We start from the raw sequence: 17,698 nt of genomic DNA on the forward strand, positions 1-17,698 counted from the left end.
GTGAATCAGTATTCCTTAGCAATTAGCACTTTTAAATCATTTCAGAGCATTAGTTAATCTTCAATTATCATTAATGTTTATGTAGTAACAACAGTGAATAAAAGAACACAGGAGGCACAAAAAATTTAGGTGGAAAACCCCCTTCGGGTTAAAAACCACCGAACGCTTTTCTAATAATTCTTTAATCTTCAACTCCAATTGAAAAGAAAGCTCCAACTTCCTAGAATCTAGAAAAGCATTCTTCTCCAACTCCCACTGGATGGACGCTCCAACGCCCGAGATTCTTCAGTAGTCAACTGAACGGATGCCCCAACACCCAATGAGCTACAACTCACCCTAGCACCACCCTATCACCCTGAAGTTTTCATAGGCTTGACCCTATTGGTGACTTCATGCACCACCCTACCACCACCTTACAACCCTATAGAAGAATAAAAGAAGAATGGACTCCCGTACCAGGTAAAATGGTCCACTTTACAATGATATAGAATGATGTAGAAGAAGAAGACACACTAAACCATAACCCCAACTATGACACAACCACCTAATGATGATCCTAGACCTCCCAACACTGCCTCTTCAACTCTTGGCAGATAGACACTTGTACAACTTTTACAAAGATGCTTTTACAATGACTCTGTACAATGATACTTTTACAATGTCTGTATGCAGTGCTACCCACTTGAAGACTTCATGTGGTGAACTTCTTGTTGTTGTTCTGCACCTTGATTGCTGCTCTTGTCATGCTACCCTTTCTCACTCTTCAAAACATTAGATTATGCATTGAGTCTTCTCTTGATGAATATATAATACCTACAAAAAGTCTTCAAGGAAATACCCATGACATGATAATGGCAAAACTTACCTCATCCTGAAAAGCATATGTCAGTGCTAAACAAAAACAACAAATTAGAATACAAAGAACCTAATGCAATTAAGAGATGAACATGCATATACAGAAGATACTTACCTGTAGCTTACCTCTATTGCATCATTTTGCTGCACCTTTCTCTTTGCTGCACTAGAAATTCTAGTCCTTTGCACCCCTTGACAACACTTGATCTAGTTTTTCTTGCCTTCTAGGAGCACGATATTTAATCTGATGTATCTTTGCGATTTCAGATCCTCAACATGTGATCTTCAGTCCTGTAGAATCCCTCTGTGTCTTCTTTCCAATGCCACAAGTCTGACCTGATCTGGACTCTTCAAGTCAAAGTTATGCCCAATCTCTCACAATGACCTAATTATGGACTAGTTCAGTAGAGTGAACTTGTACAACGTGCCATGTGTCATTGTTTCCTCCTTCGGCTCTAAAATTGATACACAAAAAACTACAGTCCATGCACTATCCGCCACTTTTTACAGAATTCCAATCCTCTTCTTAGAGAGAGAGTTATGGTGATTTTTCCAAGGTCACTTCTTTGAGATGAAATTCGACAACCTGCAAAAACCCTAACTTCCACAGATCATATCTCCGAAAATATAGTGAACCAAGATCTGAAATTCAATCACGATGTTCACCAGGATTGCGAATCAAATGGGTTTTAATTTCAGAATCTAAGACTTAGCGGAAATGAAGTTATAGCGAAAAATCCATGATCACTCCATTTGGAGGATATATGAGATTTCTTTTTATAGAGTCGAGAGGGGCTACTATAGAGAATGTTGGAGGGATTTTAGGAGCTTAAAAAATTATTAATTAATGACTATTCAATGACCAAAACCAACTATGAGTGCCATTCCACAACCCCATAGGGTTTTAGCCCACTAACTAGGGTTACTAACTTCAAACATGAATATCTCTCAAACCATGAAGAATTACTTGGCGTGCCATATATCAACGGAAACATCTCGACAAATAGAATCTATCTAGAAGATCCTTGAATCAAAATAGAGTAAGTTGTCAAGTCAAAATTCCCTTGCAAGATCAGGGTAGCCCCTGGTACTCCTTGGGTTCACATCAATGACAACTTCAGATCATCTTTAGATCAACACTCCTAACTCCCCGGATGGCTCTTAGCCAAAATCAACTGCTCCCCAAGTCCCCACGAATCGCTGCTAGATGGCCTCTGCGTTGTCCCTCTGTCCAGAAATACGACTGGCTGATGTGTTGCTCTCTCTAGCTGCAAACTCCAACGAAAATGCCTTCACTATGCTGCCTCCTCAGTTCCCGAATCTCCCAACAAGCGATGAATTCCTTTACTAGTCTCCAACCCCTCCTGCATGTTTTTTGGCTACCCAAGAATACACAATTCCCTCTCTGCATTGATGGCTGAAGTGTGTTGTTGTCCCTGACTCCCTGAAACTCCTGTAGAACAGCCTCCCTAGGGCGGCCACGGATGTTCCCCCAAAGTAGAGGTTGAATATCCCACGTGAGAGATTCGTGGCTAAACAGCGGGTAGACTTGCTAAACAGCAAAGCGTACAAGTGAGTGTTTGTTTGCAAATCTAGAAGATGAAAACAAAATGAGAGTTGATCTCTCTTTATAACTCCTTGGGCCCCCTTAGCCTCATGTGGGCCCCTCCATCCACCCATTCGATTTTCCCGCCAAGCATATCGAATGGCTAATTCAAATTCCTATGTGGATGGCCCCCTCATTCCACTAGCGGCTAAATAAAGTCGATTTGGCCCTTAAGTCCCTAAGTCGAAAGAGTGGGGCCCTCTTCCTTAGTCAAAAATGTGCAAACTTGTGTAGCAGCACCCTATTACTAATGTATTTGAGAAGAGACATGAAAAAAACCAACCTTGCCATGCGATTAAGGCCTCAACGCTCCCCCACATGTCAAACCAAGGGTGAGCTGGGTCATCCCCGTCCTAATCCCACTCACCACGAAGCAGAATGTCCAATTGACCAACCAAACCCCTGAATCCCATAGCCAGAATGACTGTGGCATAGTTCTGACGGCTGATGGAACCAACCTGTACCATGTCTCAGGTCCCTGCGTGCAATCAATATATGAATTCCATACATCACAAACAAATCTAGTATGTGCAACAAAACCCTGCGCCGACCATATCACATAGTGATATCTGTCATCCTGCCTCCTAAAAGTGCTCCCAAATACTGCCGAGAGTCTAAACATCTGCTTGTAAGCAAGGTCTACCAACCACTGTAGATTCTCTACAGACACCTGGGAATGTCTCACCTGGGCTCAATGGTGGCGCAAGTGCTACCTCTACGGAAGATCGGACTACCCCCGAGCCTGCATCCACCAACTCGCGTCCTGACCATATGCCACAACTGGAAAGCCTCTCTCCCAATGCATTGTGTCCCATCCAACTGTCTCAGATGAACCTCACGGGTCCTGTTGCTTGTGATGAGAACATCAAGAGATGATATGCAAGTCCCCTGTGTCAGTGTGCAATGTTGGAGAGTGATAAATGTAAGCTCACGGTGGGCCCTATCATCAACTTGCTCTCCAAATCTAAGTGTGCCAAACCTAATGGTGTGATTGATTCCCTCATCAGGATATCTCTCTGGCAGCAATACTTTGACAACCTGTGGTGCATCATCTTGCTCGGCTGCACACAAGTACGTACCCCTACACACCTCTGCATAGTACTGAACTCCGTGGCATAACTCCATGCACCCCTGGATACCAATGCTCAATGTCATGCCCCCATGTACCGTAGGGAATCCCATATGTGCGCATGCAACCACCATGCTGCAAGTACACCTGCCATGAAGTGATCTACACCTCCTCATCTGCCCTAGTAGACCTGAGCGGCCTAACTCAACACCTGCTAGAGGGGATATCTCTATTGTGCCGATCCTCGATGACCCCTGTTCCCAATACCCCAATGGGAGAACATCATCTCCATACAATACTCGGTCTGGTGTCCTACCCATTCCACCTCCTCCTACAAGCTCCAGATAGAGAATGTTAATCATCTTGCGACCCCATGCACAATCAACATGCCAATACAATCCATGGAGCCTACTCACAAACCACTTGTCTGCTAATGTCGACTGGAATTCCCCTGGGGAATGTATGTGTCGTCACTGGGTCGACTACCTCATCAATGTCATAGCCATACCGCATGTCTGATATCGGATAGGGAGCTCCACCTGGATCCCAATGCCAACCTGGGCCTCCAGTGCCCTCGGTGTCTAAGAGCTCCCACTAAGCTTTACTCTAGACTATGACCATCTCCATGAGTCCAATCCACTCCACCAGGTACCAACTCAAAATCTCTCGTCATCCAACCCCAAGAGAGAGATCGAATGCACGAACACTCGCACATAGTACAACCCCAACATGCTGGTGTTGCACCTTACGCAACTCCAATCGTCTCATCCCACTATCATGGTTAACACGAGGTCTGACTAGGTATCTCTATCTCCCTCTCCAATGGGAAAAGGTGACCCAACAGTGTTGCTAACCTGGTCATCCCCTCTCGTATGTATAGAAAACTCTGCCTCCCTCAACCCAATGCATAAAGGTGGGCTAATGACGTTCTAGATCCTATCAGAGTACCTCTGAAGCGAACTGTGTTGAAATCCCAATGTGTGGTCTCTATGTTTCCCCTCATCAATGGATAGCACAAAGGATGGCTACACATCCTCCTCCATCATGGACTCAACATGAGCCTCCGCTACTCCATAGACAATCCAACTGTTGAAATTTCTAAGTATTACCCGTTAGAAATTTTATCTGTATTCTTTTGGTTTATTTCTCCTACTTGTTAATTACGAACAAGTTATTTAAACATATAAATATCGAAATAAACACAATACAATCTCAACCATCTATAGATCAACAGCTGAAAGAAATAGCAAACACATAAGTGACATCGTTATTTTTGGACAACTCATCCCTGGAAAAAAACCCAACTTGGGAAAATTGGTGCAACAATTTAGAGGGTATTTTATTATACAGTCTTTCCTTGAGTACAACTGGGTGCCAAACTGGCTCACCCAATAGAGAAAATAATCTGGTAGTAATACCTCTCTATTCGAAAGCAGATTGAAACCCTCTCCAACACACTCTAAAGCTCATCGTCAACCCACCTGACCTCAGCGTCAGCCTGGAACCTTCTGTATCAATCCTCTGAGGCACTGTGTAGCCTCTATGGCCCTCTGCGCCACTCTTTCATCCTCTGCATGGATGACGCAGGCCCTTCTGACCTCTGCGTTGTCTCTGTTAAGCTCTGCGTGCTCCCTCTGGCTCAACGTCTGCCTCTCTCTGCTTTTGTGCTGGTCTCTCGGCACTATCTCTGCCTCTCTGTCTCGTACTCACTGCCCCTCGCTACAACTGATCACTAATTAGACTTTTGTTTGCAAACCCCGCTCTAAAAAATCGAATGATTGATCACTCTGGTGTATTCTCCAACTGACCCTCAAGCCTCCTCTTATACTTTTCCTGTTGGTCCTTCAATGGCCGAGATTACATCTCTAATCAACGGCTAAGATTAGATTTGGCTTGATCCATGTCTTTTGGAACCTTCTAACCCAGTTTTATATTAATACCCATTAATATTTTATTTTTCCTAAGTTTAGACTTAGGAACTCCATTAAAAATATTAATTATTTTAATATCTCCTAAATCGGGTAGAATCTACCCAAACCATTTATGGGTCTTGGAGATATCATGTGCCTTAGCCTCTCCACCAATTTTCATGGCTAGAGCACATCTGATGCTACCCCAAATCAACACTCCCTCTTAGCAAGGACTGTGCTCTAGTAATACTCCATACTAAGCATCACTCTGATTATATGGCACCGGTACCTGTGTTGATGCTAGGCCTCCCCGCCCAACATCCTCTGCACTGCTGCATCCTGTACTGCTGCCCATGGCTCTGCCACTGCCACTGCTGCATCTGTACGACAGCTCCCTTTGCATCCGTGCTGCTGCTAGTCTTTTCTCCCAACACTACATCTGCACTGCAACCCCCTCTCATAATGTTGCATCGTGCTACTGCTAACTGCTACTGCAATGCAACTCTGTTACTGAGAAGTAAGTAATTGATCCACCCAACTACTGACATCCCTGTCATACTAGAAACACTCTCGATGTTGAAGCTCTCTCTGTCGCTATCAAGTGCTCCATCTACTACCTCTGCGCTGCTGCAACAACTCCCTGCCTCTCGCACTGCTGCAACCCTCTCTATGCCATTTTTCACTGTTGCAACCTCCTTTGTGCCTCTCGCATTGCTGCAGCCTGCTAGCTCTGCGCTACCCGGGACTCCTACGCTGTAGCACTCTCTGTCACTTCATCCGCATCCGTTTCTACCGACATCCGCCAATCGTGCTACTCTCTCTTCGGAGCTCCCGTAGCAAGGTATAATCCAAGAGTTTGGGTACCTCAAGGATCCTGCCCCTCATCGCCTGTAGTCCTCCAGACTATAGCTCAATGTCTCCCCACCTCTTCTCTAGAGGTACATGAGCAATCATGGCACAATCGTCATCCTCCTCTACCTCCTTTTCCGCCTTCATTGACGCTGCCTTGGAGTCAGACGCCTCTCCCTTGTTCTTCTTCCTTGAACACTGGTTCGCATAATGACCCAGTTCCCCACAGTTGATTCACTTAACCTTGGAGAGGTCCTTTTTCTTCCTCTTCTCCTACTTCCCTGCAGATGCCAGAGGTGCATCCTCTTCCTCTTCCTTCTTGATCCAGACTCCTTTGCTGCTACTTCCGGTCTTGCTTAGCTGTCTGATCTCTTCTTGGCGAAGAGCCGCCCAAAATTCTTCCCAATCTGGAAGATTCGCCCTGCCCAGAATGCTCCAGAAGAATGTCTCCCACTCCTCGGAGACTGCATTTAGAGCAGTCCTTACCATCAACTCCTGATCTGGCAAGGCTCCTATGGAAGTTAGTTGGTCCTGGATCTCCTCCAATCTATCGAGGAAGCGATCTATCTGCTCCCCTTTCTGCATCTGGTATGACCGCAGTTGATTCTCAAGTAACATCTTCCTCTGTACGGAAGTATGCTAGTACAATGTCTTCAAGGTGTCCCACATTTCCTTTGTCGTACCCTTCTCGGTAATATGTTGGACCACATGATCCTTGACTCCATCAAGGATGATGCAATTCGCCTTGGCCATTACCTCCTTGTGCTTTTCATTACCAGCCGAGTCAACTGGGATAGCCACTATTCTCAAGGCGAAGGCCTTGATGCGATGTCTATCTAGAATGGACAGGATCCTGGCCTTCCAAACCACAAAGTTGGACGCCCCGTCCAGCCTGTCCTAATCCCTCAGTCCATTCATGGCCATCTCTCTGCTCTTCTTTTTGACTCCTCCGAGTCTCTACTTCCCTCTAGAAGTTCTCTCTTCGACTCCCTCTAAGTCGCTACTTCTCGTCTGGAAGTTCTCTGCTAGACTCCCTCTGAGTCTCGATTTCCCTCCTGGAAATCCGCTTGCCAACCGTCGAGTCGCACCTCTTCGATCTCCTATGCTCCTACAACACTGGTCTAGATTTCTTGGCTAGAAATCCGCCTAGGTAGTGACTCCCTCTACATTGGTTTTCTCGTTAGGTATTGTTCTGACTTGGCAGCAACAACACCCCACCAACTTCACTCCCCGCAATCTACCCACAGCATCCTATGCCCCAGCAACTGAAGAACTGAGCCTCTAGGCTCTGCGCAATCTCGGCACTGGCTAAAATGCTCCTCTAGCCAACTGCGTCAACCCTCCTGGTCTCTACATAGCTCTTCGTGAGCCTTTTTATGCCCTCCTGAGCCTCTACGCTAGCCTCTCTCTGGCCCGAACTGATGACGCAGTCCCTCTTTGTCAACCCTTCTCTGTCGCTTTCTGCAAGGAATAGCTTCTGTCACTTGGGATAGCTGTCTCTGCTGCAAATGCTCTGCTTCAGCTAGTGCCTTCATCTCTCATGTGATCTGCAACCACCCTCTAATACCATGTTGAAATTTCTAAGTATTACCCTTTAGAAATTTTATCTGTATTCTTCTGGTTTATTTCTCCTACTTGTTAATTACGAACAAGTTATTTAAACAAATAAATATTGAAATAAACACAATACAGTCTCAACCATCTACAGATCAACAGCTGAAAGAAATAGCAAACACACAAGTGACACCGTTATTTTTGGACAACTCGTCCCCGGGAAAAAAACCCAACTTGGTAAAACCGTGCAGTAATTCAGACGGTTATTTTATTATGCAGTCTTTCCTTGAATACAACTGGTTGCCAAACCGGCTCACCCGACAAAGAAAATAATATGGCAGTAATATCTCTCTATTTGGAAGCAAATATTCAGAAAATCTGCCCCACGAAACCCTCTCTAGCACACTCTGAAGCTCAACGTCAGCCCACCTAGCCTAAGTGTCAGCCTGGAACCTTCTGCATTAGCCCTCTGAGGCACTACGCAGCCTCTACGGCTCTCTGCGCCACTCCTGCAGCCTCTGCGTGGATGACGCAGGCCCTTATGTCCTCTGCGTTGTCTCTACTGGACTCTGCGTATTCACTCTGGCTCAGTGTCTGCCTCTCTCTGCTTCTGTGCTGGTCTCTCGACACTATCTCTGCCTCTCTGTCTCGTACTCATTGCCCCTCGCTGCAACTAATCACTTATTAAACTTTTCTTAGCAAACCCCGCTCTAGAAAATCGAATGACTGATCACTCTGGTGTATTCTCCAACTAACCCTCAAGCCTCCTCTTATACTTTTCCTGTTGGTCCTTCAATGGCCGAGATTACATCTCTAATCAATGGCTAAGATTAGATTTGGCTTGATCCATGTCTTTTGGAACCTCCTAACTCAGTTTTATATTAATACCTATTAATATTTTTAATACCTATTAAAAATATTAATTATTTTAATATCTCCTAAACCAAGTAGAATCTACCTGAACCATTTTTGCGTCTTGGAGACCTCATGTGCTTTAGCCTCTCCACCAATTTTCATGGCTAGAGCACATACGATGCTACCCCAAATCAACACCAACATGCAAGACATGCTTACCAGTTAGCTGTAGGTGACTGTCGTCCGACAACTCTGTCATAGATCTAGATGCCTTTGTACCTATTGGCTCCTCATCAACAGTGGATCTGTCTCCTGTCAACTCATCAACCTGTGGTGCGCTACTATCACCTGAGAACTCGATGACAACCCAGGAGACCTCACCAATGGATACCTCAACAATGAATGGCATCTCATCAACGAGTGTAAGCTCAACTATCTCCTTTCCAACCATGGCCCCTCGAACTACTCTCTCGTCTTTTTCCTTAATCTTCCTCATCATCCTAGCATAATTCCACTAAATCTCCATTGGTTTGTGCATGCCTCTTAGTTCACAGAACTCCCAAAAAGAGAGTGACACCTGAATGCCATGACCCAATGATTGTTATGCCCTCCAATTTGTTTCCAATAACTCCACATCAGTTGCTATCATGTCTTGCCATCTTGATGCATTACCCATAATTTTGGGCATAGTGGATTTGTTGTATAATTGAGAATGGTCCTGATTCCCAATTGCGGAATGAATCAACTTCTCCCCCACATCAATCGTCATTTGTTGCATCCTAATCACCTCATTCAAGGTTACTTCCATGTTGTTTGATTCTAATATTTCCTTGGATCCCATGATTTCTTCGCTTTTTATTCTGGTCTTGTCATAGAACGAAGGGTTTCCCACAGGCTGAGCCAAGATTATGGCTCTGATACCACTGTAATATTCCTAGGGAATTATTACAGTAAATAACAAAGCAAACATAGACATAAAACCACGAAAATCAAACAAATGAGTCAGAGCATGAAATTTCACCAAAATTTGCACTACTGAGCCATTTTATATAATAAGAAGAGGGTATAATGAGGTGCTGGAAGGAATGCACTCGGCCTTGCTCAAGGCAAGCTAGCTAAGCCCAAATGAACAATAAGAAATCCCTCTCAAATATATTGTTTCTATCTCCTAGCTCTATGCTAAAACTACGCCACAAATATGTTGCTCGCTGAGTTGGGACCCATGTTTGACCCCTCAAATCTGCCCAAAAAATTCTGGCAAATTAAACTTGGCCTCTTCTCAATAAACCCAAAAAGGGTTTGTCCTAGTTTTGAGGCTCCAAAATTGACCCGCAAATGCTTGGTCTTCCTCCACAAGTAGAGGATGTAACCTATAGCAAATGTTGTGTTTGTTGCTCCGCCAAAATGCTGGAAAAGCCCCCACAACACTTCCCCAGACTCCACCTCAAGTTTCAGCCCCTAACTCCCTTCACTCCACAACCTCCAAGCATGCCTCCTCCAAGAGCTGTGCAGTCCCTATATTGTTGCTACCAATTCTCTCCACAAACTCGCACTCCCTGCTACTAGTACGAACTAGTATAGGTAGGACTCCCTCCTTGGGCTGGCACTCAAAGTCCACCGAAGCAAGGGTTGAGATCTCCGCTCAAAGACACTCGTGTGCTAAACAACACTGCAAACTTGGCTTTAGCTCAAGCGTGCTATGTCAAAGACACAATTTCTAAATAGATGAATGAATGACCAAAATGAGTGCCTCTTGCTCTATTTATCAAAGAGCCTCCAAGATGCCCATGTGGGCCCAACTCGACTTTTCCCACCAACTTCGCTCCAATGAGAGTGTCTTCCACACGTGAACCATAATTCTCCATGGGGTGGTCCCCACGCTCCACTAGAGCCACAATATGTCCCTTCCTTTCTAATGTTTGGGCCCCCACTTAATCTCAAAATTCATGTGGGGCCTCTGAACCCACATCTCCTAAGTGCAAACATGAAATAAGACAAAATTGGGCAAGATTGATATTTCCCTTAGCAATATTGCTAAGTGGGAATATCACACTGTCTGCCCACAACCCTGAAAGTCCATCCATAAGGAACACCAAAAAAAGGAACATCACACAGATTCACTCGTTTAAATATTTACAAAGAACCACAAAGGGAAAATGCACCACAAATATTACACTACCACTTTAAAAGAACATATATAGCTCATAATAAATCATTTGCATCATTATGAATGAGGTCAATTGTAGGTTGTAATTAATGAAAGTTCTAGAAAAGGAATATGGTATAGCATGGGAGATTAAATAGAAATTATCACTTACGTTCGACATTCTTCATATACTCCAACCCAGTCCCTTGTTGGGCCACCTAGAGTTTCACTGTTTTGAAAGAATTCTGCAATCAACTTTAAATTTTCTGCAAAATATTAAACCCATAGTTACCAACATATATGTCTCGTGGAAATCTGGCAAGATATATCATATTTCACTTTGAACTTCAAAAAAATTTAGAACCAGGTCAAATGAACGTCCTGATTCCCACGCATCATTATGGGCAACAGTTCTGCAAAGACAATTTAAGTAAAGAACACAAAAACTGATAGATGAACACAGGCAGTATATGTGATAGAGAATCCATAAAACAGATAAGATTTAAATAATTCCAGAGTATAAAGCATGTTATTTAATCCTTTTCTGAATGACAGCCATTTATGGTTTTTATGGAAGTGTTTCAAAATAATCGTCTGAAAATGTTTCTGTTGCCAAATATTTTAGTGAACTGCTAAAGCGAACAAAGAAGCATACATGGTGCAAGCAAGTTTACGTCATGCCAAAAAGGTAGTGATAACATATATCCACTTCTCGGTCCCGCATAAGATTTACTTTGATTTTCATTTGATGCTATAACCTGTCTGAACTTGAAGTGACTAGAACAACGATCTTCCACAATTTTTATGTGGATAGAGCCTATTCCATTCAAAGACATTCACTAAAATTTTCAACATTAAAATTGATGCAAACGTTAGCATTACACTCTAGGATTTAGAAAATTAATCAAGTTGGGTTCTACGTTGCATGGGAGCAGCCCCACCAACAAGCAAAGAAAAAAAGAAAAAGAAAACATCTACTCCAAAGTTGTGCTTCAAGCAAGAAAACCCCAGAAGTGTCCTCAAAAGTGTGCTTCTAGGTTGCCCGGGAGCGCTTTTAGGGAGTGCACTCCCTGGTTCTGTGGGAGTGCACTCACGTGCTAGGGTTTTGAATGGGCTTCTTGCTAGTTATTGAGGAGCAGAATTGTCAGAGCTTGGAAGGGAGATTGAAGGCTGCTATAATTACATTTAAATGCTATAAGAGAACCAAAGACATAAGCTCTAATCCCATTCTTGCTTGTTCCTTTCCATGTGTATACTTTCTATGTTGAGTGCACTCTTCTCCTATTCTTTCCCATTCCTTCTCAAGATGCATGATGGGTATGTGGTTTAATATTATGCTTCCTATTTTATGATAATGGTGTCAATGGGAAACCAAAATACCAATGATGAGGAAGAAGTAGAGTATGGCAATGACCCATAACATGTAGCGGTGAAAGAAAAATAAGGAGATGAAGGGGATGATGAAACTACCATTGATGATGGAAATAAACCCAAAGAGATTTCATGTAATATTCCTTACTAAAATATGCTAGCACAGCCTGCCAAAATTTTCAACTTTCTCTTTTGTGAATTTAGACAAATAGTTTGTATGCAAGCATTTCTTTGAACACTTTGTGTGCTAATAAAATAAAACATCTACAGTAGTGTTATTTCTTCAAACATTTTTCAGAAAATAAACATGGGGTCCTCAATGAAATTTCCCCGGCACAGCCCAAATATTATTAGATTTAATCAGGGGGTTACATGCAAATATCAATTTCTGGAACCTGAACACTTCTCCACCAAAATAGCTTGATCTCTCCCAGATTAATTCGGCCTTCAAGAATGGTGAACTCGACCTCCAGTAAACTCGGCCCTAGTAGATAAATTCGGCTCTGGCAAATAAACTAGGCCCAACAACAACAATTCCACCTCAATAATTTGATCTCATCAATAAACTCGATCTCTCTGCAAATAAAAGATTGCGGCCCTCTGAAGTTGATCCTGTAATTACAATAATCAAAGCTCAGAAAATCAACCCTTTAGCCAAGTTTTATCCTCTAGAAAATCCACTGCAAGCACCTACAAATTCTCTTTTTTGCACAAGTGGAACATTTGAGGTAATCTCCCCAAGATCCAACTAGGGCGGCACTCAAAGTCCACTGAAATCAGCTGAGCCAACTATGGTGGCACTCCAAGTCCACCAAAATCAGTTGAAGAGTTCCTCTTGAAACCCTTGCACCAAAATCACTTGAGCCAAATCAGCTCTCCAGAAATAATAGACAAAATAGAATGCTTGAGAAGTGATCCTCTCTCCCCTTTTAAAGATTTGTTGGATCTTTCTCCATTCTTCTAGAAGCACCTTATTATTTTATTTTTAATTGATAAAGTCACTAAGTGGGTTTTCCTTATTTTCTCCAAGTGACTTTTGCCCCCCTTTTTGCCTTTTCACCAATTAAATAATAATAAATACTTTTCCCTCTTTTATTTACTAAAGTGGCTTTTTATTAACTAATTAAAATCACTTTTAATCACGAGAAATGCTTATTTTGCCACCGTGATCATACTGACCACCCAAAAGCCTTATTTCATCATCCTTCCTCGTAGATCTTTTTGTCTTGATTTCAGCGAGCTGTTACACTAAGGACTTCCTCCAGATAATCAACCCCAAATAGCACCTTAAGCATAAAGAATTAAAATATGCCGGATAACAATCTCGTTTTACGAGAATCGTCAAAATCCAATGGAAGCAAGATCAAACTATGCAGAACTAATCCTACTGATGAAATATGGTAAGCGAAATTAAAATCACTTTTAATCACGATAAATGCTTATTTTGCCACCATGATCATACTGGCCACCCAAAAGCCCTATTTCATCATCCTTCCTTGTAGATATTTTTGTCTTGATTCCAACAAGCTATTACACTAAGGACTTCCTCCAGAGAATCAACCCCAAATAGCACCTTAAGCATAAAGAATTAAAATATGCCGAATAATAATCTCGTTTTATGGGCATCGTCAAAATGCAATGGAAGCAAGATCGAACTATGCGGAACTAATCCTACTGATGAAATATGGCAAGCGATCCCAATTGGACCCCCATAAAACTCCTCTAAAACCCTCCAAGCCCACCAATGGTGTAATCCTACTCCTATGACCTGGCTAACACAACCTCTGGAAATATCCCCTAACGCCATCACAAAGGAAACCAAAAATGGGGATATTACATTTCAACACCTTTGTGGAAGTGTATGGGATTGCATGAGGGAGGTAAAGGGGGCATAACCACTAGATGGGCACACACAAGGCAAAGACCCACTATCACCCTGGCAAAAGCCCTTGCTATTTAGGCCCAACACCCCCTAAATGGCCAAGGAAGGAGCCCCTGAATTAACCCCCAATAACCCTCAATAAAACTAGTGCCTTAGATAGAGTCACCTAGGGTGGAGGTGTTTTCTTAGATGAGTTGTGGCTGTAAAATGTGTCATTGTAATAGCTGAAAACTAAGCAAAAAATATTAGTAGCCAAAAATCATTGAAAGTATATCATGCAACATATGGATTTTTGTCTGCATTAAAAATCCTAACCAAAAATGCGATTATATTTTGAATTGGGTCACTAGCTAAGCATTTATCACTTAAAAGAATATTAGAAAAAATAAAATAAAATAAGATATATTGTAATGTTCCTAAATAGGAATACAAGTGATATAAAGCAAATAATCTATGCAGCAGAATATAAAAACAAATTACACATTAAACACCCATGGAAATGCTACAAATAAGGAATTGTTGAGCCATTTTATTACTATTCTGAAGGCAAAATACAATGGATAATAAGATGGTGCACTTGGGCTTGGCTCAATGGAAAAGCATGACCAAACCCAAGTGAGAAAATCGTTAAACTGAAGGCTACCCAACTGCTGCACCAATCTGCACTGCGCTGCCCAGAAAATTGCCTGTTAGCTGAAAAGGAACAGCAAGAAACTCTACTTCCGAATCTTAGAAAATGCTGCCGATTTAACCTTGAGCTCTCCACCGAAAACCCAGAAAAGCCCAAAAAGGGTTTGTCGTATCTCCAAGCCAAAGTCAAACCCACAAAATGGTGCAAATTCCTCGGCTAAATAGCAATTCACCCTGCTATAAGAATTAGGATTTCAAGTCCGAATATTGCCCGAAAAATTCTGTAAAATTAGCCATAGACTCCTCTCAATAAACCTACAAAAAACCCAGAAAGGGTTTTGGTTGAATCCACCAATCCTCGGTGACCCCCAATAAGTGCAAATTGCCCAATTTGGCCAGAAAACACCCCACAAAACTAATACTGTTGAATTAAGGCCAAATCCACCACTGGAGATCTCTCCCAACTTTGGCTAAATTCTCCCCTGAGGAATACCTCCAATCTCCAACCTTTATCTCTCCTCAACCTCTATTCCTCCAACCCCCGTGCACTTCCAAAAATGTAGAATTTTGGCCCCAAGAATTCTCTCAACTCAGCCCTGCTAATCACCACAAAATCTCCGGCTAAATTAGGGGAAAAACCCTACAAATCCTTCGGTGTTCTACTTCTTCGTAATTGATCTCCCCACAAGCAATTTGAACCACTTCTGCACCCTGGAAGAAAAATGTACCAACTGAAATAGCTTGCAAATATGCCTAATGGAAACTCTGAATTGAGGCCCCCAAATTACCTCACTAGGGAGACACTCGAAGTGCTCCGAAATGAGGGTGGAATTCCCACTCGGAAATTCCTTGTCTTGACCAGCGTGGTTGTCTTGGCTAAGTAGCTCAAGAGCACAAATGTTGAATTGTCAAATGATCAAAAATACCAAATGGAGACCCCCAAGCTCTATTTATAATTGCTAGACCTCTCCCTTGTTGGTCCACACCTTCCACTAATAGAATATTACTTTGTCGCCATTCTTCATTAAAATAATAATTTCCATTTTTCTCCCACAAAATAATATTTTCTCCTTTTTATTTAATATCACCAAAAATTGGCAAAACTCCTTAGTGAATTTTGCACTCACAAAAATTGGGAACATTACAAGCCTCCCCACCAAAAATTGCTTGTCCTCAAGCAATATCCTGCTGCTCCAAACGTTGGCCTAGCCAATGCCAGGGTCCCAAATGTGCCACTGAACCACTCCTCATTGTTGAACATCCTACCATACTAGTGACGATCCCCATGTCAACAGCGAATCACCAAATTCCAATGGAATATCTGAATGATCTCCCCCTGTAGAAAGCAACTCACCCTTGAGGGTAGATGAACCGCCAAATCCTGTTGTACCTGGATCCCATGCTAGTCTCAGAAGGGTGCCACCATGCTGACGCTGCACCACTCTAACTATGACAAACTTCCCATCATGCTCAGACTGTATCCTCCCCTCTCGAAACTTGATGGTGGGATATCTGTGAAGGCCAAGCTTATCCTGCCCAGGCATCTCCATGATGTCAATGTCTACCCATCCACTGTCAATCTCAATCCTGAGTAGCAACAGGATAAATCTACCTCGCCATACAATGGAGGTTTCAACAATCTCCCATGCGTCACACCCAAGGTGAACTAGATCACTCTCTCCCATGAACCTACTCATCATAGAATGGAGTGTCCTATCAATCAACTCAATCCCTGGATCCCATAGCCAGACCTGCTGCGGCATAGCTCTAACAACTGTTGGAATCTGTCTATTCCTCATCCCTAATCCCTGCATGAAACCGACATATAGGCCCCATATATCATGAACTAATCTGATGCATGCTAAACTGCCCTGTGCCTGCCACTGTGTAGTACCAATGACTGTTGGAAGCCACATGTGCCAAATAACTACCCCCTGAAGGCAACCAATAGATGGGTATCTGTTAAAATTGGCAACCAAGGCAAAACTTCATGTGGGTCATCTTATTCATGGCTAATAATATTTTTATTAGATTCCTCTTGTCGAGAGGTTTAGGATTGATATAAAGATCATCCAATTCCGATAAGTATTCATGGAGATATGAATTTATTTTGATTATGGAATTATTATCAAGCCGACCTACAACTCATGTAGGCTCAGAAGCCCAACAGTCGCATCTATTCACCAACCAACGTTGTGTATAAATATAAGAGGACTTTTCCTCATTTAGACTCACTCATCTCATCACATCTTGTGTCTCTTGTCTTGGCTTGTTTTCTGTCGATCGTTTAATGTTCTATCTGCACTTTACTTTATGTACATGGGATTGCTAATCGGTGGAATATAATAAGAAAAAGAAGTAAACTGTTATAAGCATAGAACATACCATAACTTAACATGGTATCAAAGCTGAGGTGAAGACAAAGCCCAAGCAAGAGCAAGAGCAATCATTGAAGAGAAGATTGGCAAGGCTATCCTAAAAGAACTATGGGCTCCTCAATACTCTTTCCTACCGAAGACAAGCTCCGTGAGAAAGCTGACTATCACGGATGGAAGATGTCTATCGATCTAACCCTTGAAGATCAAGGAGTGCTGGACCATGTAAGAGGCAATATTGTTGAGCCTTCATCAAATGCATCTACTGCTGCCTGGAACAAATGGAAAAATGGAGAAGTCAAAACAAAGAAGATCATCCGGGACTCTATCGACAAGCGCTTGGTGGCCTACATCTCTGATCTAGACACCTCCAAGGAAATCTACGACAGACTGGGAAATGGCACTCACGACTCTTGGAGGACTACCATCCGAATGGTACGTGTTCAGGACTACTCTTCTGAACTATAATGTAATTCTTGGTTTCGAGGAATTAATGGCTAGATGCATTCAAGAAGAAACAAGGGAAGAAGTGCAAGAAATGCCCATGCCTAAAGGTCCTCCTGCTGCCTTTTCTTCTCATGCAAAGAGAAGAAAGG

At 42.7% G+C, this 17,698-nt stretch overlaps 1 protein-coding gene across 1 annotated transcript in view; it reads right to left on the reverse strand.

Moving 5' to 3' along the window:
• The window catches only part of LOC149206020 (Protein kinase superfamily protein), a 374,025-nt gene that overhangs the window by 215,079 nt on the left and 141,248 nt on the right, over positions 1-17,698 (reverse strand). Inside the window, exon 5 of the mRNA XM_089395261.1 lies at positions 11,017-11,110. Within this exon, the coding sequence (XP_089251387.1) occupies positions 11,017-11,110 (94 nt within the window). The remainder of the gene's footprint in view (positions 1-11,016; positions 11,111-17,698) is intronic.

Source organism: Pinus tabuliformis, chromosome 1_2 (genome assembly GCF_031772625.1).
Source record: "Pinus tabuliformis cultivar Carrire ecotype Pingquan chromosome 1_2, CPIR1, whole genome shotgun sequence".
NCBI classification, from domain to species: domain Eukaryota; kingdom Viridiplantae; phylum Streptophyta; class Pinopsida; order Pinales; family Pinaceae; genus Pinus; species Pinus tabuliformis.